Source organism: Halichoeres trimaculatus, unplaced genomic scaffold (genome assembly GCF_033239565.1).
Source record: "Halichoeres trimaculatus isolate MK-OKI-2021-1 unplaced genomic scaffold, fHalTri1.1 fHalTri1_scaffold_17, whole genome shotgun sequence".
NCBI classification, from domain to species: domain Eukaryota; kingdom Metazoa; phylum Chordata; class Actinopteri; order Labriformes; family Labridae; genus Halichoeres; species Halichoeres trimaculatus.
Window position 1 is genome coordinate 27,728,155 of NW_027437195.1, and position 27,205 is coordinate 27,755,359.

Consider the following 27,205-nt stretch of genomic DNA (forward strand, 5'->3'; position numbering starts at 1 on the left):
TGCTCTATTAAACCTTAAATATTGTTAATATGTTTATATCTGTATAGTCTGCTCTGGTTCATTACACTTACCTATTGTTAATATGTTAACTTATTTAGTCTACTACAATTTATCACACTTCATCTTATGTTACTGTATTGAATTATTATTATAATGTAAATTAGCTTTTCATACTTTGTGTGCGATACTTCAATGTACTGATCTTACTTTTCACTTGTTGTAAGCTACAAAATGTAATTCTCCCCCTGGGATCAACAAAGTTAAATCATATCTTATCATATCCTACCTTATCTTAGAAAGTTGAGGCAGTGCAGCCCATTGAAGGGTTAGACCACTAATCTTTGGCTGATAAAATTGAGAGCTATTGCCGTCTGATCAGGGATGGGTACCGAATAAGTAAAAAATCGAGATTCTTTGACAAAAAGTCAATTCTGTTTTTCAAATTCAAATTCTTCATTTCAGACATTGTTTATAAACTGGACTGGAAAAAAGTTACCAGCTTTCTCCAGCAGAGGGCGAAATGTTTCTCTCTGACTTACATGATGTGCATTTTAAAAAATGTCAAATCAAAATATGGCTCCTGGTGATCTGGTGTTAAAAAAGAAAACTAAAAATTGTAATTATTGAAGAATCGCAATTTATCCAACCGGCATCCCAAAAATTGTAATAGAATGGAATCAGTTGAGTAGCATATCATCCAAGCCCTACGAATTAGGTACTTTTATAGGTACTGACCCATTTCTGTCAATAGTAACGAGTACTGATTCACATAAAATCAAAAGGTACCATGTTTGGGCACCTAAACGCATCTTTGTGACTGTAAGGGAGTGCAAGAGTAGGCGATTTTCCATAATGGACATGAACACAGCATTGCAAGATTTTAAACTAAAAATGTAAAATTAAAAAACTTTGAGATTTTTGATATCAAAAAAATATATTACCACATAAAAACACAAAAGTACAGAAAAGTGGTGCTGTTGAGTACTGATACCAATAGCTAGGAACCAGGCATGGGTACCGCATCGTTTCAGATGTGAAAGGTGCCCATCCCTACGTCTTGCGCACTAAAAAGTTGTAAATTCTATTGAATATTTAAGGATCAAAAAACAACCAAATCTGCTTTAAAATAAACATAGTAACAGTATTATACCTATATCTATACAGTAATAGAGTTAACTGACTTTTGTCATTTAAGGCCCACCCAAAATTGAAATCCTGGCTCCGTTTCTTGCGGGATGACACATCTATCCAGAAATTTATGAGAAACTTTGGCCATGCAGGCAGCTGAGGATAAACTGAAGCTCTGACGGTGGAGAAGCCTGAGTCCATTTGTTTGACTGAGGACACCATGAGCTGAGATTGGTATTGTGAACGCCAATGTCCCTTATTGCTGATTTGGACATGAGAATAAAACTGAAGACTAGGAGAACACACGGGAGCAGTGAGACATCTGAGACAGTCATTTAAGCTGGAGACGACCGCAGGTGTGACACAGATGCAGCACAGATGTATTTGAGGCAAAGGGCTGACAGACAAATGAAGAGCTGCCAGAGGCACCCTGGCGTGGCATAATAAGGACGATGATTCACTTTCAGTACAAGTCCACGTCCAAGCCTACCATCTGTGAAGTCAGAGGGGTAGAAAGGCAGCCTGCGGCACAAGTCCTCGTAAATCCCCCGACCGGCTTTGAAGAAATCTTTACACTGTGAACAGAGGGAGAAAGGAAACATTTTCAACAAGGACACGGGATTGGTAACAGGAACATCGACAGGAAGACATTTCTGCATGGGCCACCTACAGGCAAGAGGAGGAACTGTGGGACGAGATTTGTGCCACTTCATGAAAATTCAACTCTCTTTATTCCTTAAATTCAAAGAAACAAGATCTGCAAAATTCAGATTTAGTTACAAAAATTTTAACTAAGATTCAGTAGGGGTGGGAGAAAAAAAATGATGCATTGTTTAACAATTTTAAATCAGAATATTATTTTTTATTCAATTCTTAACTTTAGTCTTTCTTGATAAGCTGGGTTGGAGAAAGTTAAGATGTCAGATCCCCTGAATAAATCCTAAAACCTGACTCTTCTGTGCCTTTTATGGGAAAACGGCTCCTGATATAGTCCATCATCAACATCATTCAACTTTTTCACATGGTCTGGCGTCAAAATAGGAAACTACATATCACAAAAACTGTAAACATGAAAGAATCTGAATCCAATCAGCATCAAAACATCGTCTTTAGACTATCTCAGCTCATCGCACTCAGGTGAGGAGTAAATCCACAGATCGTAAATTTGTTTTCACAGATGTAAAGAGGATTTCTGTAAACCTGTGCTTGATTGCTCTTCCTCACAGACATAGATGGAGCAATGGTCGTGCCACAGTCTGTTTTGGTCACTGGGTTTTCATTTCAGAAAAGAATACTTTCATCAAGGTCAGGAAGGGAAAAACAAAACTTGAAAGACCAGTTGATTTGTATCAGAAGACAGAGACAAATAAAAAATACAGTTTTATTCATATTGTGCAACTAGAAGTTGTTGTTTTCACAGTAAGAGCGTTTGAGAACAGTGCTGTGTTACAGAAATCGATAGACAAGGATCAGTGGAGAGTGTGTCCCAGGAAAGAGGACATGAGTGCAGAAAAAGTAAGCTGCATATTTCAGGAAAAAAACTAAATATCTAAGTATAACCAGGGAGCAGTTAGCCACGAGCTAACATTGCTGTCTTGTTTTGCCATGTCAAAAACTACGTCAGAGTACGGTTCCAAAGACATTCTCAGGAAGCCACGGGTAGGAGTCATACATTTTGATGAACTTCTGCCTGTGCTCTGCGTTCATTTTGTCCATATTTCCACACCTTTCCACAAAGCTTACAGGTGGAACAGATCAGTGCCACCAGAAACAGTGGGGGTAGTGTTGCTTTTGCTACCCCATACGTAGCTTTAGTGAGACACGAAGAAGAAATAACAATGGCGGAACTTTCACGACTCTGTCTGTTTCCCAAACTGCCTACTACACCAGCAGTGCCGACTATTTTGGCTAAAATTCAGTCTGTAGAAGTCAGTATGCAAAAAAACAAAAACTTGCAAAATCCGCAGTACACTAAAAATCCCCGGATGTCCTACTGCTCCAGGAAAATTTCTCAGTATGCAACGGACCAGTCTACCTGGCATACTGTTTTCCCACAATGCACGGCGCTGACACTGTTTGTCAATGCGGGTGACAGGTTTTGGTGAATTACAGCCATCTACTGGAATGAGTCAGCATTACAACTACAATACAACAACACTAACGTTAGATGGTCGCTTAGATAGAAGTGAAGTGATGCGAAGAAACACCAGTTAATCTTGTCACTTCCAGCCGTAAAAGAGGTGTTTACTTCTAAAAATTCATTAAAACCCATAAAAACCACTTATTCACCTTTTAAACCATACGCAGATGATAAAAAAGTGTTTTTTTCCATCAGCTGTTAAAAAATAAAAATCCCTTTTAGAGTTATTTTAATAAATGATATAACTTATGGTGTAAGATTAGAAATCAAATATGATGAGTCCAAGTCATATGATGAAAAGCAGTAGATAGTATGTAGTAGCTGGTTTGGAAAACAGCCTCTGCCTTCATTTTTGTTGTTTATGTCAGAGGTAAATTAGCAAAACTCCTCCACAGTCGCCATGTTTGTTTTTGAGTATCACTGTCGTCATAAACTTTTGACTCTAGGCTGTCCCCCCTTCCCTAGTGGACCTATTTGTTAACAGCAATGCCAACGTAAAATACACATAAAGCATGTGAGCAGTGATGGTAACAAGGTTCGAGAAGGACGTAAAAGAAGGAGAACTTGGCCTTTACTTTGAAAACGGCAACTTCCAGTCACACAATATGAGAAAAAATGCACAATTCTTTTTCAACTATGTCTCCTAACATGTTTTCTTGTTAGTTTTTAGAAACAGAAAATGAAAATCAACCAGTTTTTAAAGTTTTATTTATCCCCTCTTAACCCTGATTAAAAAAAAAATCTTCAATTTCAATTTTAGGATAAAAACCAAATAACCACTCATATTTGGTTTTTCAATATCTTCTTCTTTTCTGAATGAAAAATCTAAAAACAGACATGGATTACTGTGCCACGCTGAGAAACAATTTTTTTATTGTTGAATTTAAAGAATGTAGAGTTTTATTTTGAGGTAAGTGAAATTTAATTTCAGATCAAGCTTTTCAAACTCAAATAATAATCTAAATCCGGTTTTCTGTGGCACAGATCTCAGCCTTTAAGAAGCTGTAGCTTTTGAGTCAAACACCTCAAGGTTTTTTATTTTTACAAATGCTCTTGTTTGCTGCTTATCATTTTTAATATCACACTTTGACCCTGATTAAAAGATTTTTTTGGCTGGGAAGATGCTCCGTCCTGCTTATCATCTCCCACTCTCTCCAAAATTCCCCTTCTAAATTGATCAAAAACAGGCTTTTCGTGCATTAGAAGAAAGGATATATTATCTTTGTCAAACCAATTTGAACTCAAACGACATGTTTTTTTGCGGTTTTGTAATATTCCTTTGGTGACCTTTTTGTTCATCTGTGAAGCGAACACTCTGTGCTCATAAATAAGCTTGTGAATATCTCTGAACCAAACCCATGAGCTCTTGAGTTTTGTCTGTATTGATCCATATTGTTCCCGTTCAGTCTGTATCGTCCTCTTAGACTCGTGTTAAAGCTCATCTCATCCTTGGTGAGGTAACAGAGCACAAAAGGCTGCATGATGTAACAAATTTAGAAATGCTCTTCTATCCTGCAATTACATTTTTAGATGAAACATTTCCCATTTGATAATTCAGTAAAGACACGAGTGATTCCAGCAGGATGTTGTCTGTAAGCTGATTGAAATCATCAAATTTAACCACAGTCTGAGAAAAGCTTCAGTTGCATAATCCCAAACAAAGTAAGCAGATCAGCTGGGTGACATTTGGATGTACGTTTAATACAGATCCTTGTTCTCCCTGAGTCAAGAGTCTGCAACCTGCAGCTCTTTGACTCCTTTTCCAGTGGCTCTTTGTAGCTTTACAAAAATACTATTATTTTTTTGTTTGTTTTGTTTTATTACAGAGGGTATTGTTGATTAAAGACACTGACACTAAATAAAATCCTGTGTTAACATTTAGTTAAACTAAATCTTCATCCCATCTGTCAATAAAGCCTGCCACCGCTCTACTTCACCTCCTACAACATCAACAGCCCACCAACTTTCCATGCACCTGTGGCTAACCTCAAGTTTTACAGCCCTGGGAAGATAACTACATCTACAAAAAGACTAATCTGAAAAAAAATACAGATTTTAATTCTAAGTGGATGGATTCATTTAACTGTCAATGTGCTGTCTTTATACACATGCTTGACATGTGGCAAAATATTAGCAAACAACAAAAAAATTGGTTAAGTAACATAATAAATATATATGTTATCCAATTCAATAGTCTTTCTAAAATTTTCTTCCTGAAATAATTTCAAAAATTTATTTAAAATTTTTGCAATTTTTTAAATATTCCAAAAAAAATTTAAGCAGATTTGGCAGATTTTTGTAAATTTAACAATTGTTTAGATTTTGTAAATGTCTCAACATTTTTTTAAAACTTTTTTTTGCAAGATTTGCAATTTTTGCATGACAATGTCAGCATACTTTTCAGAGTTTGAAATTTAACCACAAATTTGTTGATATTCATTTTTTTGTAATTATTTTGCAAATTTTTGAAAAAAAAGTGAATGAAAGTGAAAACTTTTGGCAAATTGTCTAATTCATAAAAGTTTTTGACATTTTTAAAGTTTGAAAATATTTCTGAAATTTGTGCAAATTCTCAAAATAATGTTCCTTTTTAAAAAAAAATATTTTATTTTATTTTTTTACATTTTTTTTTTAAATAAAATTATATTTACTTTTAAATTCATTGTAATTGTTGCAATTTGTTTGAACTCTTCTTTTTTTTTCATTCTTTTTATTTATTTTATTTTTTGTATTATTTTTCCTTATTTTTTTTTTTTGCAAATTCATGAAATTTATTTACTTCTTTATTTGTTGTAATTGTTGCAATTTGTTTAATTTTTTCTTTATTTTTGCACTCTTTTTATTAATTTATTTTTAATTGTTACCAGATTTTTTTTCAACTCTTGCAAACATTAGAAAAAAAAGTAAGACATCAAAAATGATTTCATTAATAAAACTTCTTGTATATATAATTATTTACTAGATTTTAACCCTGCATAGAACTTTGATTGTGGCTCTGGAAAAACTCTAATCCAGGTGAGCTGAGGTAAAAATGCTCCTATGAAAGTTTAGCTTGCAGACCTCTGCCCTGAGTTATTGTCAATGACAGCACCAGGGAGTGATGGGAGATTTTGAGTCACTGTGAGGACGATGGAAGAAAAAGAGACATGACTTCCAGAGGAGACACGATGTACCGCTCAGAAAGTTAAGCTTGCAGGTGAAAGAAGAGGGACTGAATGTGCAGTCTGCTCCGAACTTATTAAGGAAATCATCCAATTATCCAGTGTTTCACTTTCTTGTTGGACACAGCATTACGTCATTAAGCAGAGCGGCTGGCAGAGCCGGGTGTTTGAGTCGGAAAAGCCCTTGGGAAAATCATTCCTGTCTCATTTGTCTTCTTAAAAAAAAAGTTTCTGGCGGTTTTTGGCAGAACAAAGTCATTTACCTCAACGTAAACAACCTGAAACAAACAAGAGCATTTTCTTTTTCTTCTCTCGGAGATTTTACGAAGCCGCACATGCTTCTTCAATAAGGACTATTCATCCATTAAATCCTTATACATCATGGAATCATTTATTATTACAAGGATGTCAGTGTGTGTTCTGTCTGCGAGTGTGTGTGTGTGTGTGTGAGGTCTGATCACCAGCTTTTGGCGCCGGTTTGATAAACAAAAGTCTCAGGGAGGAATTATTGTCCACCTGTTTGCCATTCGCTCTGAACGGTCGATGGAGCAAGGCAACGGGCAGGAAAAAACATAAAAATACAACGATTTGGCCTCGTTTTTTTTTTTTTTTAAAGTCGAGGAAAGCGGCGTGCTCTCGCGGGTGGTCTGATGTCAGTTTCAGACTTGGGAGGAGGCAGAGAAGGCGGGTGGTCTGTCTTTTTCTCTTCTTTTCTCTCACGTTTCATCATTTCCTCTTGATTTCACCTGCCTTCCATCCACCCGTCTTCCCCTTTTCCTCTCCGTCTGTCTGTCTCCGTATCCCTCTTTCGCTGAGTGGCGCTGAGCCTTTCAAGCCCTGGGATAAACACCTCACAAAATCCTCTGCTACGGAAAAAAATAATATGAAAAAAACACACAAGGGGAAATGTCTGGGAGCTCTGGCCTGTCAACTGCAACATTAGGAGGAGATGTTGGTCCATGGCATTGAGCGGAGACCCTCTGGAGGTGTGTGTGTGTGTGTGTGTGTGTGTGTGTGTGTGTGTGTGTGTGTGTGTGTAGCTAAGGGGTGGGGAGTTCTGACAGGCCTGTGAGAGATGTAAGGTCATTTACCCACTGAGGAGGCCTGGCAGGAGTTGATGCTGATTGATTAGGAGGAAAGAAAAAGATGGAAGAGTCAGGCCAGCTGAGCGTGGAGGAAGAACAGGAGGAAGAACAGGAGGAAGAGGAGGTGGGTGTTACAAGCAGGGAGGGAAATGGTAGACGTCCAAAATGTGGACATGAATGTGCATGGTTTTATTTCTGCACAGAGCCGTGGAAGGAGGAAGATGAGGAAAAAGTAAGTGAAAGGTGGAGAAGATATAAATAGACAGAAAAGTTCAGAAAGTACCACGACTCTGACAGGCGCTGAGTGAATCCAGGCTGACTAACCCGCATCAGGGCACCAGGAATGACTCATGCGCCCCAGAACACACACACTGGATGTGCTCATGCCCACCTTGAGGGGTTTGTGACTGCGGGGGTCGGTCTCCTCCTTCCCCAGAGCGGTGGGCTGCTGGTTAGTCGCCGTCAGCTGATGCCTCTGGAACACCAGCGCCTCCTTAAACTCCTCCTGCGTCTTCGTCTCCAGCAGCTTCTGCCTGAAGGAAATGTCAGAGAAGAGGGTGGCGAACGTCCTGCCGAGCTCCATGGCTGTCTTGGTGCTTTTCTGGAAGAGGGGAGAAGGAAGTTTGGCATTAAAACAGTGAAATGAGGGGAACACGTTAAACTCAGGTGGTAAATCAGCATTTGTAGAAGCCAAGCCACTTGGTGAATTTCCTCCCTACTCACGTCCAAAAAACAGAAAACCTTTTAAAGTCTTAAGATAAACCTGTTTTAACCTGCTCACACTTTCATGATAATCTCTTGGCACTGACCGCTGTGAGACGTAATGTCATTCAGCAGAAGCTTTTTGGCCAAAGCGTCTTAGATCTGAGAACAACCCAATTAAGGATCAAGACAGGAAGGATCAACAGGAGAAGGAGCAACAAACTTCAGGGCAGTCTGACCTGTCTGCAGTCTGACCGGTCAAAGCTGCAGCTCAAAGTCTTCTCTTCACAGTAACTGAAACTGAGACTGTGACACAACCTCCTCTTTGATGCTGTGAAGCTTGAAGCTCCTGGCTCTCAGAAACTGGTCTTCTGGTTCTGGTTTGGCTTTGGCTCTGCCAGACCTCTTCCTGATTTTTGAAGGTCACCAGAGTTCTAGAACATAAGCAAATTCTAGAATGTCAATATTATTCTAGAATCGTGGAACAGTTTCAGGATTCTAGAATGTTCCCAGGATTCTCAATTATGACCAGAATTCTAGAATGTTCCTCAATTTCTACAACTGTATCATAATTCTACTCTGACCCCAGGATTCTAGAAAATTTCTAGGTTTTTTTTTTTAGAAATGTCACTCGAATTCTAGAATGTTGCCAGTATTCAGAATTTCTATATTATTCTGAGGTGACACCAGAATTTTGGAACTGTTTCTGTATTCTAGAATGTTACCAGAATTTTAGATTGTTTCCAGAATTCTAGAATGTTGCTTAATTTCTAGAACATCATCAGAATCTTAAAATGTCACCAGAATCCTTGAATGGCACCAAAGTTCTATGACGTCAGAGTTTCCAGTCCCAGTTTGTGTCTTTGGATGCTGAAGGAAACTCTCCTCTCTGAGCTCACTTTGACTTTCTTTGACTTCATTTCTCTGGAGCAAAGACGTCTTTCTGGAAATCTCCTGATGCTCTGTCTCTCTTTCTGCATGAATTGTCTTTTGCTGCTTGTTTTTAGAGCGTTACACAACTTTCTGCAGAACGATACTGTTCAATAATGCCCACCATAAGGGTCTGGCCTCCCAGTGTGTTCAGTTCTGAAGCCCTTTGCACACCAGATGCATATTATTGACGCAAATATTTTGCACGTAATTTTTTCCGAACCTACTGTTTTTCACTGTAAGCTTTCACACAAGCAACATTCTTTCGCTGAGCTAAATTGCGGCTTTTTATTTTTCTTGTATAGGCCTTTATAAACACAGAGAAGTTGGAAGGAATCAAGAACACTTGGCACTCCTGGAGGAACTGGTAGCTCTAACTTTCAAGGCTTGATCAATTTGCATTGATGCACCTTACTAGCACTCACTATTGTTCAATTTTAAGCTATTCATTGGACTTAAACTGTCAGATTCAACCAAAAACTGGAAAAACAGAGTTTTTCTAAGACGTTGACAGTAGTTGACTTTAATAGACCAAAAATATTCTGGCCAATGAGGTGAATCTAACTTGCAACTCAAAAAAAATCTCAATGTATCATCAATTAATTAATATGTATCTTCATGAGTGAAAAAATGAATCTGTTTTCATTAAGTCTCTGATTTGCAAAATATACATTAAAAAAACGGACCAACCCTTCATTCCTTGCTGTCAAACACAGTCAGAGACGTGAGTCAACCTGAGGTAGAGTGGAGTGGATGGTATATTTGTTGCTGTGTTTCAGGAGGCTTTTGTCAATAACCTCACATCTGTTACAAATAATACTGTCACAAGTCGCAGAGCGATGGTAATAATGGCCTGGCAGGCTCAGCAGCAGCATGGTGCCAGGGAAGCATTGTTATCCAGGTGGTGATGATACCCACATAGCCAGTCTCAGTGCGTACAGAGGCAGCTGCAGCAAGCAGAATAAACAAAGCCCTTTTTTCTGTGGCAGCACAGGATACTCTACCTTTATTGGTACGCTGTGTGCTCTGAACAGTTGGTAGCTTAAGTTGCAAAACATGTCTGCTACAGAGAGACGATGCAGTGAAACGGATTCCAGTAAAGACACAGCGACAATTAAAGAGCATGTACGACACTGATGGATGACAAGCGATCAAACTGTCGTTGAGACATATTCCTCAGAACCATCTGTGCATCTACTGGAAATTATCTTCCATAAGGAGCGAGGAAAAGACTAGACTACCAAGTTTCCCACTTTGTTTACTTGCTGAGAAGCACCACAAGTTAACATTGACTCACATGATCTCTAAGCTCTCCTCGACCTAAACATGAAACTCTACAATACAAACACAGGCAACAATAGCAACAGCAGCAGCACGGCAGACTTCCTGTACTCTAAAAACCAAGATTCCTTGCAAACAAATATTCAGGTGAGAAAAGGAGTAATCCAGGGGGGATTTTCAGATTTTTAAAAACCAGAACATGAGCATATTCTGGTTTTTGAGAAAGGGTTGTTGGTGTTTGCATGGCAACTGGTTAATTGCCAATACGCTGAATACAAAAGGGTCACTGACTGCATGTCGACGTAGCCAATGATGGTACCAAAGAAAAACTATGAAAAACTGTTGAAGCCATGCACAGACTGGAAAACAATATTTAATCTGGCTATCTCACCCTCTTCTACTTGCAATGCATGTGATCTACCACAAGGTGAAATTCTAAAAAAATGGTGAACACTTTGTTTCTTAAATTAGATAAAAAATAATACTTAATAAATGATGAATAATTGTAAAAATGTAGAAACTTTATTTATTTCTTAAATTAAAAAAATACAAAAAAAAAATTAAAAATTCTAAAAAAAAAACAAAAACGTGACTGTGAAACTTTTATTCCTTAATTTAAAAAATAGAGATTTTATAAATAAATAAATTTTAAAAAATGAAATTGCGTCAAATGTATTTTTTTCCTAAAATTAAATAAATACAAAAAATTGAAAAACCTTTGAAACTGTGAAAACTTTATTTTTTTCCTTAAATAAAAGAATGATTTAATAAAGAATACATTTGAAAAAATGTATTCCCTAAATAAAAATAAATAAATAATTTTGAAAATATGAAAACTTTATTTATCCCTTAATTACAAAAATACCAAAAATTGTAAAAACTATGAAACTGTGAAACTTGTATTCATTAAATTAAAAAAATACAAAAAACTGTAAAATCTATGAAACTGTAAAATCTTCACTTACTCCTTAAATACAAAATGATTTAATAAAGAATAAATTAAAAGATTGGCATTTCTTAAATTTTCAAAAAAATGAACAAAAAAGCAAAAATGGATATGAATCTGTTCCATGTCAGTCATGGAATTTAACATTTTAACCTAATATGTTTGTATGGACAACCTCTTTATTTTAAGTTGGCGTGACTGTAGTTTTGAAAATGTGAAAACTCTGTTTATCCCTTAAATTCAAAATTGCGAAATAATAATTTATACAAAATATTGTAAAAAAAATTAAAAAATTCCCTATTTTTCATTCATAAACATTTACCTCCCAAAAGGTTGATCTGCTTGTTCTGTTAAAATTAAAGACACACTGAGTTGAAGGAGCTCAGGTGTCTTGTAACGCAAAAACAACCGTGACAAAAGAAAACAGATCCAACAATCAAATCTAACACCAGCGTTCAGATAAGACGACGCTCAGCTTCAGAGCCAGCGGTGAGCAGGTTTGACTAACTGCAGACACCTACAGCTGCAGAAGCTTATTTTCCTCTCTTTCTACTGTAATCTCAGATTTCTATTTGTATCCATTGTCACTGCAGTTATTCCAGCTTCAGCTGACACCCTCAGTACAAGAGAGACCTGTTTCACACCCAGCTTTGAAGCCAACAATGAATAAGTATTGCACGCTCAGGAGATAGATTTTCATCATGGGATTTCTTTAAGTTGTGAAGGTCACTGGTTTGATTAACCGGGCCGACCGGAGAAAACGTGGGCGTAGAAAATGAGTAACAATGAGGCACAAACTTCAAAGGCTGAGGGCGGCTCGTCTAAGCAGCCAAAGAGGAGTTCCTTTGAGGGTGACGGTACATGAGCGTGTTGACAGACGCTCCCAGGTACGTCTTAAACTCAGAGAATGAGAAACAGAGGCGTTTCTGGAGAAAGGTCACGTCTGTTCAGCACGCTCACGCTGGGTAACCGAGAGGAGGAAAAAAGCCACAAATGCTGTAAAGCTCTCTAAATGGTGGGTGATGGAAACGGTCCACCCGAACACACGCTAGATTACATACATTTGCCAACCAAAGGAATTCCTATCATCATTATCATCATGCCCCTTCAAAGATTTCTGCTGGCAGAAGCAGTCACCATCAGGGATAATTGAGACATAATGGGGCTTTATGTTTACTTGGAGCTCAGATTAATGTCTCTGAGAATGCCATTAGTGGTTGTGATTGCTGCCTGTAAGACTGGCAGAGGAGGCGATGGAAGCATTGCACAGGGCACAAACAAAAAGTCGGGTTTATGTTGGGAAAAGGAGACGGAAACCAAACACACAGGCACAGAAAACATGATGCAGCTGAGCTGAGGCGTCTCTGATTGCCAGGTTCCCTCCAACCCTCCTTCAGGGAGGTGAAATGCTGCTCTTTGGAGGGATACCACGCTAAAAGTAGGGCCAGCTTGGAGACATCCCATTGGGGGATTCCAGCAGGAGCCAGGCAACAATCACAACCCTCAGGAGGGATGTGTATCTGTGCATGTTTTAGTGCTGAGAGCTCAGGACGAAGCCGTGGAGGACAGCAGGGTCGAGTGGTTTGATGGGGTGTTACAGGAGATGTGGTACACTCTCCACCGGCTTCAGAAAGCTCTAGAGAGCTGGAAAAAAAACGCAAACCTGACCCGGCAGGTTCAGCCAACAGGACACTCGTGCCCACACAAGATCCTGAGAGGCTCTTGGATGGATTTCAGTTCATCAGACATTTGGCAGCTGAGCGTCTGTATCTGTTAAAAAGCCTTTAAAATGTGTTGGGCTTGGACACACTGAACCTCGGCTGGCGTGGGATTTCTGCAGAAACATAGAAACATGTGCGGGTGAAGGTGACTGCATCTTTCACCATACTGAAGAGGCTGACATACATAACCCTCATTCAAGCTTCTTCAATGTCAAAGTACTTAAGCCTCATAACCTCCAGTTGAATGTAAAGTTTCCTTCCGACTTATTTCCCTGTTAACCTTTTTTGTGCCTGAGATGCAGAGCAAACACTGAATTAAAAACAGTGTTTCAGGGAGGTATCTGGTCGAATTCTCTTTAAAGCTGGAAAAGCTACTTTTGTTGGTGTCTCAATTTGGTGAAACGAAAAAACATTTTCTTTGAGCCTTCAGAAAATAAAGTCTGGTGTGACTCTTACCACAGGCATGCATTGTTGATCTTTTTTTCTCTTCTTTTCTCTGTTCAAGGTAATTACCTTTATTTTTTGTTTGAAAGTAACAAAAGTCAAACTTTGTAAACTAAGTTTGTAGTTCAGGGGTCTTGGAGGTGAGCAGACGATCTGTTCAGTGTTCCTCACAGCCCGGTGCCACGTGTAACGTTAGTGAATCCTGGTTCTGTCCTACCAGAGCTCATCTACCAACTCCAACCTCACCAAGCAGAGCTAACGTAACCTGGCTCTTCATTTTATTGATAGACTCTCAAGTTTGAACAGACCACTAAGGCTGATTTAAGATTTAGTCTAGGGGCTATAAAAGTTTACAATTTAATAGTAATATCTGTAATTTCTAAAACTTTGTTTTTACCAAACTGCTAGAAAATATTAAAAAAACTTTATAGTTTGACTAAATAAAAATTTACTTCAGTCGTTGCAGATATACTTATTTTTGGCCTTTAACCAAAAACATTATCAGTAATATCCCACAAATATTTGCATTTTCTAAAAACCTTCTGAGTTTCAAAATTTCTGATTTTTTTCTTTTAATTTAAAAAACTTCTAATAGTTTCAAAAATTGAGACATTTTTTCAAATTTTAAAAATTGTTTCTAATTATTTGAAATGTCAAGAGAAAGTATTTTGGAAGTATGATTTTTTTAAAAACATTTTTGTACATTTTTAGTTTCTTAAATTTTGATTTTTTTGCAAATAAAATAAATTAGGCATGTTTTTCATTTCATTTTTTTTTTTTACAAATTTGGGAAATTTCAAAACTGGAATTTTGTAAATTTATAAAATACATTTTTTTTAACAAATTTTGGAAATTTCAAAACTGAAATTTTAGCACATTTTTTAAATTTCGATTTTTTTGGAAAGTTTTGCAACTTTATTAGAATTTACATAGTCTGTTGCAATTTTTCTTTTTCTTTTTCATATTTATGCAAAATTAATGAAAATAAAAAAAAACTAAGACATTACATGTACAATTTCATCAATCCGATAAAACTTTTTTAGATAATTTTTTTTTACTAGATTTGAACTCTGTTTCATTTTCATGCACTTTAAAATCTCTATTGTGAAGATTAAGTCGATTTTGTGGCTCTGGAATGACTTTAATCCAGGTGAGCTGAAGAAAAATGGCTCCTATTAATATTAAAGTTGCAAATGCCTGATCTAAAAGCAAGACTTTTACAGGGACATTAAAACGAAGAAACACTTAAGACCATAACGGCTATTAGATATTTAAAAACTTGTTGTCAAAGCAGATGTAGGTTGAATGTTGTGAATTTGTCTTTGTGTCGAAGTCTCAACATGTGGACTCAGTCTCTGGTGATCCCTATTTGTTTTTCGATCTTACATCATCTGAAAAACAAGTCGGATCTTCCCAAAACCAGTCATGATCTCGTCTTTATTTCCCTTTATCCTAAGCAGCTGAAGCAGAGCAGGGTGGTATGCTAATGAGCGATCACGGCTGCTGTAGCAGCAGGATACAAACACTGATCATATGCTGAGTTAGTTTTTACTCATCCATTCACCTGCAGCTAAAACATCTGACACAGACTCTGGTTTCCTGCACAGAGATTTGAAGTTAGAGCAAAATGACGGTGTGGAAATGAAAGTAAATCCCTGGACAGTCCCTGGAGGCATTCTTCACTAAATTAAAACAGGAGGAATTTGTTTTTAAAGACGAGCAGCGACTGAACAGTCAGCCACCAGCAAGGACACCAGCGGTTTGTGTTAAAACAGAAAATAAAAAAAAGACATCAGGAGTGAAATATGGAGAAATTTAACAAAAACAGTGAGTGCCTGACTACGGCGTCAGTAAATCTTCAGGATGGTTTCGTCCCTCTGGGGCCGACAGTTACCATTTTGAGTGGAGCCAGTATCAGGATGACATAGCGGACCTCGCAGCAGTTCTCCCCCCAGTTCTGCGGTCTCTCCAGGCGGGAGATGCACACGTGACGCCTCTGGAGATGCTTCACGTTGCAGCTGGAGCAGAGAGAGGAAGAGGAGGAGGTTTTTATAAATGTCAGCGGCTCACCTCGGCAGCAGCACCCTTCATTTCCCGAGATTAACCTCTTTCTCTGCAGCGACAGGTATTCAGATGTGCTGGATGAGCTGCACACACACACACTCAATCACCCTGTCAACCTGATTTCATACACACACACACACACAAACGGACACACGCTAAGTTTAAACTGAACACAGAAATTAATCACATGACAAATGGATGATGGGTGTTTTGGTTGTTCTGACCTGAGTCTAAAACATATTTACACACACACACACACACACACACACACACACACACACACACACACACACACACACAGCGTGTCTTACAGGATGCAGAGCCATGACTGCTGGTACTGGACCCCGGTGGCAGTGGCCGTCACTCCTTGGATGGTCTCTGACAGCAGGTGGACTGTGGGGGAGGGGAAGTCAGCGGTCAGACACAGGTTAACAGACATCGACCTCCAGTCTCGTCTGATCCCTCTCCGTCTTATTTTCCCACAGAGTTGAACTCTCTCTGGTCAAACTAACCCTGGATGAATAGTTTTCTGTGCAGTTTCTTCATGTGCATGATGAAAGTGTTGGGTTCAGATCCGTTTAAGGTTTCTGTGTCATGTATGAAGAAGTTGGTTTGCAGGGAGGGGACACTGGAGCATCTTTCAACATTACGTTTGTGCTCATACTCCTCAAAATCTCAGTTGTTGTGAACGTTGGAGCCATTCATCAATTCTCTTACAATTTTACTGGTGATAAAACAGACTGGAATTAAAACGGATGCTTCTTCATGAGCTACAAACACCATCAGGAGGAGGACTGGTGGTTTCTACAGAGTTCTTTTTAAAGCATAAACTGCTGCAGTGAGGCAGGTGGAAGAAAAAGTCTTTCTTCTGTCTTTTAAATACATCCCATGGAAAATATTTCAGAAAAATAATGATTTAATGGTCAAAAAATCTATATGAGATCTTAAGTTTAAAAAGCCCTACACCCTACAGCCCTACAAATTAACACTAAGAAATAATCAGTTACAGGAGCTAATGCACATGTCTTAATGCAAAATCGAGCAGACGTAAATAAACCAGAGGCTCGTCATCTCCAGGCATTTATGACATAAACAACAACTGCTTGTGTTTTTGAAAATGTTTTGAAGCATATCAGCATCTGCCTTTTTTGACAATTTGACGACCAATAAGAAATCATTAAAAACTGTTGTTTTTTTGGCTCTGATGCAGCCGCGTTTCTCTGTCTGCAGTCACTAATCTGTCTCTGTCATTTTTGGAAAAACTTTTTCACTGTAGAAAACTGTAGGGAGCTATTTAACTTTATAAAACATGCTGCTGAGCCTGGGAGCTGTTTAATTAACATATACTTAAAGGCGTTCAAACAAAGCTAAATGTTGGAGTTTGTATCATTCAAGGTTTTGACACTGTATTTTTCACTTTTATTGTAATCGGCTCCAAATATCAGTTATCGGCCTCCTTCACTTATAATAATCGGAATCAGGATTGGCCCTGAGAAAAAAAACAAAAAGGAGGAGCTGGAGCAGAGGAACATACTCAAACCTCGGAACGATCTGGAGGAGCAGGAGGAGAAGAGAGAAATAAAGAGACATTTATCCAAAAAAAAAACATTTCGGTCAATCTCTAGTTTTCAGTGACTTCAAACTCCTGGTTCACCCTAAATAAGTCTAACTGTCACTGCCTTGACTATGGAACATGAAAGGAGTCACATGACTTTGAGTAGAGACCAGAGTCTGCTCAGATTGTCCATTCTGACACATTAGGCTAAAATGTGGAATTTTTTCCCTGAACCAAAGTTTCAAATTTTAAGAGCTGGATTAATCTCTGCTCAGACTAAAAAGCTTGTTCAAAAGTTACCACGAGACTGTATTGAAAGTCCAATGCAAGAGCCACGCAATCTGTGACATCACCAGGTGGTGAGCCCATCAGAGTGTGGGCCTTCACATTTTACACATGCTCTTTAAATTAGCATAACTTCTCAACTAGTTGGGCCAAAAAAATTTAAACAGTTAAGAAGACAAGACAGAATCTATGTGCAACAACTTTTCAATGAAGTTTTCCTTAACAGTGAATCTTTGATAATTTAGGCAAGAAGAAAAAACAATCTAACTGTCCCTGAGAGAAGAGAAGGCAGGTTTTTGAGGGCATGATTTCTGACTCTTTTTCCAGGTGAAAAGGGAAGAACACAGGTTTGTTGCATGGCAACAGTGGATGAGGCTTCCAGAATGCTGGAATTTGCTCTGAATAAAAATGAAATCTTATCAAGTGTTTTGTTTTATTTTCATTAGAAAACGTCTTTAGAGTTAATTTAAGCCACATTCACCTGACCAGTCCAGAAAAATGTCTCATTTCAAGTTATTTAAAGACTTAAAATGAGATTATCAGCACCAATATGAGTTATGTCGATATTCTAATGGGGAGCTTCCAAATCAGGTTGATTGGAACAATTTCTGTGATTAATTTTGTAGTGATGGTGGACACTGGAGCCTAACTGTCAGACAGAAAAAGGACAGACGAGCAGAAGAAAGATAAACAGGAGAGTGATAGAGCACGAGCTAAAGGCTAAAAGGGCTAAACTGTTTGTGCTAATGTTGATTCCAACCCAAATGCAGCAGTAATTCTGCAGTTGTCTGTTCAAACTTGAGTCTTTTAATAAGACTACTGTAGGAACTAACATTTAGCTTACAGATACATCGGAGCATGGGCTGCCGATAGCGCTACAGATAGCCGGCTACTAACATACTATACAAACGTTTGCTTGTTGTCAATTTTCTGGACTGACCAGTTGACTGTAGCTCATATTAAGTATAATAAGACAGTTTTTACTCTGAATAAGACAAAAACACTTGATAAGATTTCAGTTATTTGCAGTATTTTGATGCATGGGGTACGTTAAAGGGGCAGTAGCTGAAATGAGGGATTTTGGAGGCAGCAGCCTGAGATAAGCTGTAAATCACGTAAAGCTACGACTGTCAGAAGAGTAATACAACACCTAAACTAACTCTAAAATCTCCTTTTTAAACAGGATGAAGTCATGTTTATGAGTAAAAACTGAATCCATCCTCAGATGTCTTCGTCTAGCCTGGTGGTGTCAGCCAAATGCCTCGGATGTTGAATAAAAATCTCGATCTTTGTTTGCCGTGCCAATCCTCCCGATGTGATGTCTGCATCAGAAGTGTCTAACGAGCTCGCCTTCTGCTTTGGACCCTGATGCCAGCCTGAAGTGTGCAAACACCACACTCTGACACACACTTCTAACGATGTCCACACTCGCCTGAAAAACACCAACGCACATGTCAAAAGATTAAAAAAACACATTTCATTAAATATGGGCAGCAGGGGCTCGGCTGACACCAGCGCCACGCTTCCTAGTCAGAGGAATCTCCCCTCACGCTGAGGGAGATGAATAATAGTGTTTTAGGGGATTTTCTCCTGCAGCTCAGACTACACCAAACTCCAGACGGAGATTCAACGCTCTTTTGCTCGCGACGTCCTCGTTGACTCGTGAGTATTGAGAAAATTACAGGGTGGAAATGTTTTGTATCATAAGCAGCAGGGAGGATAATTTCCATATCACTCTGATTTCCCTGCCAGAGGTTTCTCCTTTTCTTCGCCTTTCTTTTTTTTTGTGTCTGTCTTTGTCTTCCTCTCCATCGCTCTCCCTTTCTCCCCTCTCTGCCATGCCGTCTCATCAATAAAGTATCCTCCATTCATGCCAGAAAATGATGGGCGTCACCATGACAACAGTATCACAGTGCTCAAGGAGCGAGAGCGCAGTGAAGGGAGGGAGAGGGACAGACAAGAGAGACAGAAATAAGAGAGCATGTGGGTAAGGAGGGAAGAAAGGATGAAAAGAAGGGAATGACGAGGAGACAGGAAAGGAAAGAGGAGCAAGGGAGACACGAGAGGGAGGAGAAAAGAAGAGACAAGGGAAAGAAAGACAAGACTGAGGGAATGAAAAGCATCACAGTTTTGACAAATGAAAAGCAAAATAAGAGGAGCAAGAGGAGCAAGAGGGAGGGATGGGAAAGCAAAGTGAAGGAGATGGACGAGGATTCAATTCAATTAATAGCAGTAAGCCTGACAGCCATGTAATAATCAAAAACCATCCAATTTCTCATTGACGTCAGGGAGGAGGAGAGGAGAGAAGGATGCAAACGTAACAAAAGGAAGATTAGAAGATACAGAAAGGAGGAGGATGGGAGGGGAAGGAGGTTACAGGAGAGCAAAGTGAAGACAGGAGGAGAGAAGGAGACAATGTGTGTCCTCCATACCAACAGGGTGGGTGGCCAATGTCAGACAATCAGAGAGCGAGAGGAGATAACAGGCGTCAATACAACGAGTATGCCTTCATACGACATCTTCAAGAACCAGGTTCAAACCATTTTAAACCATCGAGATGATTTTTCTTTACGTTTAACGGCAGCCCGACCATGAGTCCAGGAAGTCGTCATGACGGAGAGGAGACAGGAGTGCGGTCAACATTTTTCATGAACATTAGGGCAAGGGTCTGCAACCTGTGGCTCTTTGATTCCTTTGCAGTGGCACCTTGTAGCTTTAAAAAATTTTATTGAAATAAAGAGTTTTCATTTTTCTAACAGAGGATAATGATGATTAAAGACATTAATGCCAAATAAAAACATGCGTTAACATTTACAACATGTAGCAGGACATTAGCAAACAAATGAAAATGATAGGTTGAGCTATATTGTTAATTGGTATGATCAAAATTTTTAGTTTTTAATTGCTTTTTTTTGCAATGACTTGTATTTCTTAATTCTTTCTCTTTTTTAAAAAAAAACTGGTTGGATTTCAAAGTAGCAAATTGTTTTATTTCAATTTATGAATTTTTTTGCAAATTGTTAACATTTTACATTTCTTTAATTTTTGCAATTTTTTCAAATCTTTTTTAATTTTTGCAATTTTTTCAAATCTCTTTTTTTAAAATTTTTTTTTGCAAATAAAAAATACATTTTTCATAATTTTTTGAAATTTCCATTTTTTAACTTTTTTTTGCAACTTTTGCAATTTTCTGAATTTTTAAAAATTCCTTTTTATTTTTTTATTTTGCAAATTAATAATACATTTTTTTTATAAATTTTTGAATTTCCATTTTTTTTGAAAATTTTTGCAATTTTTTAAAATTGTAATTTTTTCAAACTTTCACAAACTTCTTTTAGATTTTAGCAAATTTCATAAAATTCCTCTTTTTTAATGTTGCAAACTCTTAGATATTCAATTTTTTTTAATACAAGCAAATACATTCTAAATGAAAAACTAATAGATCATATGTACAATTTCATAAATAAAAAAAAAACCTCTTGTTTAGAGAATTATTTACTTAATTTTAACTATATACAGATTTTCATACACTTTGAAGTCTTAATGGTGAAGATAAAGTAGATTTTGCGGCTCCAGAATGACTTTAATCCAGGTGAGCTGAGGCAAACTGGCTCTAATAAAAGTAAAGGATGCAAACCCCTGTTATCAGGAGAACCATGTCGTCATCCTCCAGGATCCTACCTGAGTCAGCCACAGTTCGTCATGATCCCTCTGACGAGCATCACTCAGAGGAAATAACCTCTTAAGCTAATAATGAAAGCTGTCGACACAGGATGCATAACAGCTCAGGGCTAACCCTTCCCCTCACCCTGAACACATAACCTCCATTTAAGTCTATTTTAGGCATGTGATGAGTAGAATTGTACATTTAACCTTCACTCAGCGATATGGATCCTGTGACGTAAACATGGAGCACGACTGATTCACAGTTTCAAACACGCAAACGGAACTCAGGTTTTGTGAGAGAAAAATGACAAAATCCAAACAACTGAAACCTCTTAAACATGACAAGTGTTGAGTTACTAGCTGCCAACACTGATAGAGCTTGTGGTCTTGACTGATACTTTGAGCTTTAAGCAGACTGTAGAAGACTGTAAAAAAAGACACAAAAAAAGTTGCTTTTTTGTTCAGCTTGAAGTGAGGTCTCCACAAAACTGCTCCCCCTGGTGGCTGGTTGAACTGTCAGTCAAAATATCTGTCTCCCCAGTCATTCCAGATGGGCTGCGGTCAAACTTTAAAAAATAAACACACCTGGCAGAGATGTTTCTCACATCTGTATGCTGTGGTGATATGAAGAGATTATTGGGCTGTGTTGTGTTCAAGTCTTATTTTTTTCAGAAAAGTTTCTTTTTAATTAGTTATTAGAGGTTAAAAACCTTTTTGACCTAACGTTTAATGATAATTGACAGCTGATGTTCTTGTGTAGTTTTTCAGGAATAGTAAGATACTTCAGGAGGAAGAGCCAAGAAGAGATTAGACTCGAGAAAGGAATAAAAATATATATATCGTTGTCATCCGGCACTGTTCAGATCCTCTATTGTGCAGACTCTGCACCACTGACGGGAATTTTGGATTTAAAAGTATACAATAGCAAAAGGAAGAGCTGCTGTCCACTCTATATACAGTCTACAGTTGTAAGTGAATAACCAACATGTTACTGCGTTGGGTGCCACCATGAAGGGAAATGTTAACACATAAAAAATATGATACGGGACAAAGTTCACCCAAACTTAACTTGATTATAATTGTTTCCTTTGTTTCACGTATTTGTGATAAAACATCAAATGTGGCTAAATTTAAGGCAAAGTGAGAGTTCTGAAGTTAAACAAGAATAAGCTAAAGAAGCATTCCTGGCTGACTTTTCTCACTGTTAAGGGTTTTCTGTTGTGGACTACAGAAAGCTGTGCAAAAATGAGGACAAGTCCACTTTAAGGTTGGTATTTTCATGTTCTTACATTGCAAAAAAATGAAATCTTATCAAGTGTTTTTTGCCTTATTTTTGGTAGAAAATGCTGTTCTAGACTAAATATGAGCCACAATCACTTGACCAGTCCAGAAAAATGTCTTGTTTAACGTTATTTAAAGACAAAAAAGAGGTCTGAATTGCTGGTAACATGTAAAAACAGTCGTCAGTAGCCTGCTATGTGTAGCGCTACTTGCAGCCCAACAAGCAAACTGTCAGTTCATACAATAGTCTTATTGATAGACACTCAAGTTTGAACAGACCACTGCAGAATAACTGCTGACTGTAGGTTGGAATCAGCATTAGCACTAACAGTTTAGCACTTTTAGCCTTTAGCTCGTGCTCTATCTCTCTCCTGTTTATCTTTCTTCTGCTCTTCTGTCCTTTTTCTGTCTGGCAGTTAGGCTCCAGTGTCCACCACCACTACAAAAGTAATCACTGAAATTGTTGCAATCAGCCCAATCGGGAAGCTACGAAGTAGCAATATCGACATGACCCGGATAATCTCATTTTAAAGTGAGGATTAGGATCAGTCATATATCTGGAAATGAGACTTTTTCTGGACTACTTTCAAACTCCTCACACCCCTTTTAAGTTATTTAAAGACAAAAATGAGGTCTGAATTGTTAATAACAAGTACAAAAAAATCTGCCAATGGCACAACAGAAATTTGCCAGATAATTTGCTTGAAACTTGAAAAATGTGTTAATACAAGTAACTTTTCTCTTGTTCCATTGGCTGATTTTTTTTTCTTGTAACAAGAAATGCAGACCTCATTTTTGCTTTTAAATATCACTAAACAAGACATTTTTCTGTACTAGTCAGGTGAATGTGGCTCATATCAAGTATAACAAAACAATTTTTACTCAAAACAAGAAAAAAACACTTAATAAGATTTCATTTTTTTGCAGTGTGGCCTTTTTAAAACTCCACTTTTTTATGTGTTGGATGGATAGGAAAAAGATTATTTTGGCATTTAAATCACAAACACGCCACAGTGTTGACTTACTCTCTACTCTGTTTTGAGAGATGGTAACACGTGAAATGTTTTGCCCCTCATTTGTCATCAAATGTTCTTTTAGTTGAGAGTAAGAGTGCTAAAGTTGCACATCCTGCTCGTCTTTTCATGGTTTCTTTGGTTTGATTCTCTTGGTACAGGAGGAGTTGTCTTTTCTTGACGTCAAATATTTCCAACGTCCCCTCCGCCAACACAACATCCCCCTGTGTGATCGTGTGTAGGACAACAGGACACGCCATCTCCTGTTTACATCACCAGTTTAATCCAACAAACTTGACTTGGCTGTCAGAGAAGAGGAGGGTGTGTGTGTGAGTGTGTGTTAAGTCACTGATATGATCAAATGGGACACTAATTAAGACATGCACATTAGATACTTGTCAATTATGTAAAGGTTTCTTCACGGTTTCGTCAGCTCGGGCTGCGCCGTTTCCACTCACAGAAAGGGAATGAAAACAGAGATGCTCACTCACAGCGCATCAAATATGACAAACTTCAATGGGAGTGATGAAAACAAATAAAGGAGGCCAGACCGGATGGCTGGATCGTTTGATCTTGGTGAATTTCTCGACTGCATTATTCACACAGTTTTGGTTTGAAAGGAGTAAAATTGGATTGAAACATCTGTAAAATCATGAGCAAATGATGCAGTCGCTCACAAATAATGGAGGGGAATCAAGAAAAATACGACACAACAGTCAAAAAGCATCAACGGGAGAATTTCTGCAGAGATGTGAGGATAGACGAAGCAAGAAGATTAATGTTTGTCTGCGAAAGGGCACGCGGCCTTTTGGCGAGGAGACTCTGTACGTTATGCTCAGAGGTGACCTCGATAAAACTCCCCATCCTAAGCCGCCCTAAAGATTAACAGCGGTGTCGACCGCTGGTAGACCTGCCATCAAACACCTCACACCTCACACACATGTACACACACACACACAAAGGGGAATGAGTGGTTTCCTTCAAAGCATGGGAGGTGGAGGGCACTTTGAAGGAGGTGATTAAACCATACAGCAGCGGCAGATGAAGCACTTACTGTATATTAGGTATCCATCACAGCCAATCACCATGCAGGACACAGATGCTATGATGTCACGTGGCGTCGAGGGGGCCACTAGGACTGGGTCAATGTTGAAACCTTGTTATCTAGAGAGGTTGTCAATTCTAATCTCCTCGTAGGTTGCATAAAAACAAATTATATTAATGGTAAATAAAGCAAAGCCCTGCATGGATACCGTATCAAAGTCAAGTAGCGCACACAGGGCGGGCTTAATTCTCCTTATGTAACCATCTGAAATACAATTTACTGAATGTATCATCTCTGAAATGTAGGAGGGTTTATTTCTTCTACGAATGCTACCCATCAAATTTTCCTCACTTGAAATTTTACAGAACTTTCCGCTAGAAGACTTGGGACGTAAACGGACAGAGGGGGCATTGATTCGAGTGCCAGCTCAAGGAGGCATCGATATCTGCGACACGGAGGGATCGCGTGTGTCTGTAATTATTTGATGACTCAATGGATCGACCCAGTCCCGAGCGTGGCGAGAGGAGCACAAACGGCATACTGATGGTGATTGGGACAGAAGCAAAAAAGCACTGATTGCAGCCCGGTGGCGGCTGATGCTGACATTTTCATCCAATTAGCACAGCTTACCGTCATCAAAGAAAACGAAACTTTGAGACTTGTCTGCATGCGGAGAGAAAAGGAGGGAGAGAGAAAACCCAGAGGAGAAAAACCAGAGTCAGTCACCTTTTCTTTTTTTTTTCTGATCAACAGGCAGTTAGAAAATCACACACACACACACACTTAAAGACACACTTTAACATGCACGCATATCTGTGCAGAACAGAAGCTTCATTTCCTGCCCTCCTTTACCACATGCATATTAAATATCATTTTCCAGAGAAAATCCTTCAACGTCTCGTCTTTGTCGAGCACAGAGACGGCCTTATCTTGATTAGCGTCTACAGCCTATTACAAAATTGGATTTTATCACTGATAGCGTGGTTGGCGAGAAACCCAAAGACGTCAATGAAGAGATCAAGATGAGAAAAATGACATGTGTGGCCACCAGTTTTCACGGGGTAAGGAGCTTGAATTAATGGCTTCAATTTAGTATTCTGATCAGCGCTGCAGAACGTTACAAGAGATTTTCACAGTGAAAAGTCACCTGCAGGCCTGGAAGAGATGTATTATTATATCAGAGAGGCAGAGTGGAGTGATTTAAGAGCACACACAGAGTGTTATTCCGGCTGAGAAGAGCTTACAATCAAAATATTTACAGAGAATAAAAACCTGAAAAACACAGAAAAATAATAATCCTGATTTTGGCGCAATATTTACGTACTCATCTTCTCAAAAAAAGAGTTCCTTATATCTTAAATATCAGAAATATACAACTGTTTTCATCTGATTTGCAAAGAAGAAGAGAAAAAAACACCCAAAGAATCACACGGGAGGATTATGCAGATCCTGATGAAGTGGAGTGTGGGTGAGATCGATCAAAGGTGACAGCAATTTAGGAGGAAATTACAGAACAGTCATCGCAAATAGGGCGCACAATCAGCGGAGCACACAGCATCGAGACCTGCTGCTCCACACAGAGGTATAAAAAGCCAGAAATACAATAATATAATTAATTAAATATCATTATAAACATCACACATCATGATGAATTAGACCGTCATTAAAAGGTCAGCATTTCCGTCAGTTATTGGAGGCAGTAAAGTTTAATGTTTAACTGTTTGTTTAACATGTAAAAGTAGCTGTTCTGACTTTAAGTTAACCCTTGTTCCAACAATGTTAATCATCAGTGAGTGTGTCTTAAAGCGATAAACTGCAGTCTCCTCTCTACTCTCTCCTCCGCGCCACTGGAAGTACTTTTCGAGTCGCCATTGTGAAGGCTGTTCCAAAGCGTTAATTGAGCTCAGAGGAGGAGGAGACTGATCGGAGGAGCTATGATTGAGTCTTTTCTCTGACACACACGCCCCCATATGAAATATCACTCTCTGAAATGCAAAGTTGACCAGAGGGACAGTCAAAAAACGATGATTCAAAAGCTCAAGGGTTAGACTTAGGCTGGTGCCTATGAAACGCAATGACATCTTCAGCAAAGAGACCATAATTGTTGCATTTCTGATATCAAGCTTCTCTCAGGCAATATCATCGCCAAGATGCATCTCCTGGTTATGTCCCAAACACAACTTGGTCTGATATGCAAGCCTCTTATTTTTGTTAGACGCCAGGGCAGTGATGCATCAATTTGCTCAAAGCAGACTGATGGAAACCACATTAAAACACCTGTTGAATTTCAAAATAAGATAAGCTGTGTTGACACTAGATTGTATTTAGCTTGACTAAGACGGCAAACCAGCACAATAATAATAATAATAATAATAAACATTATTTATATAGCACTTTTCAAACAATAACAAAGTGCTTTTCATCATAAAAACAAACAGTTAAAAAATTGAAGAGAACAAGTAAAAGAGAGGTACAAGAGAAATGTAAGGAAAAATATAGAAATATGTAAAAGGCTGAGAACCACCACTAAATAGAGGAAAGGAAAACATCTATAAAAATAAAAACAGTAAGAGATTAAAACAATCAAAACAATTAAAACAACAAAGGATAAAGGATTTAGTATCCTGCCCAAGATACTGTTAAAGGAAAAAGATAAAAAAAATAAAACAAATATAAAAAATTTTTAAATAAATAAAAACAATAAAAAAATTGAATAAACAAACAAACAAACAAACAAATAAAAATAAATTATGAGTAT

The 27,205-nt window shown here is 38.2% G+C and overlaps 1 protein-coding gene across 5 annotated transcripts in view; it reads right to left on the reverse strand.

The window, feature by feature from the left end:
• Positions 1-27,205, reverse strand: part of slc4a11 (solute carrier family 4 member 11) — a 176,548-nt gene that overhangs the window by 31,937 nt on the left and 117,406 nt on the right. For 4 of the 5 annotated variants that reach the window (XM_074692077.1, XM_074692076.1, XM_074692073.1 and 1 more), the window contains exons 6-10: positions 25,078-25,110; positions 15,914-15,995; positions 15,433-15,556; positions 7,906-8,115; positions 1,619-1,703 (exon numbers count right to left, since the gene is read on the reverse strand). In XM_074692077.1, the coding sequence (XP_074548178.1) occupies positions 1,619-1,703; positions 7,906-8,115; positions 15,433-15,556; positions 15,914-15,995; positions 25,078-25,110 (534 nt within the window). The remainder of the gene's footprint in view (positions 1-1,618; positions 1,704-7,905; positions 8,116-15,432; positions 15,557-15,913; positions 15,996-25,077; positions 25,111-27,205) is intronic. The other variant, XM_074692075.1, reaches the window with a different exon arrangement.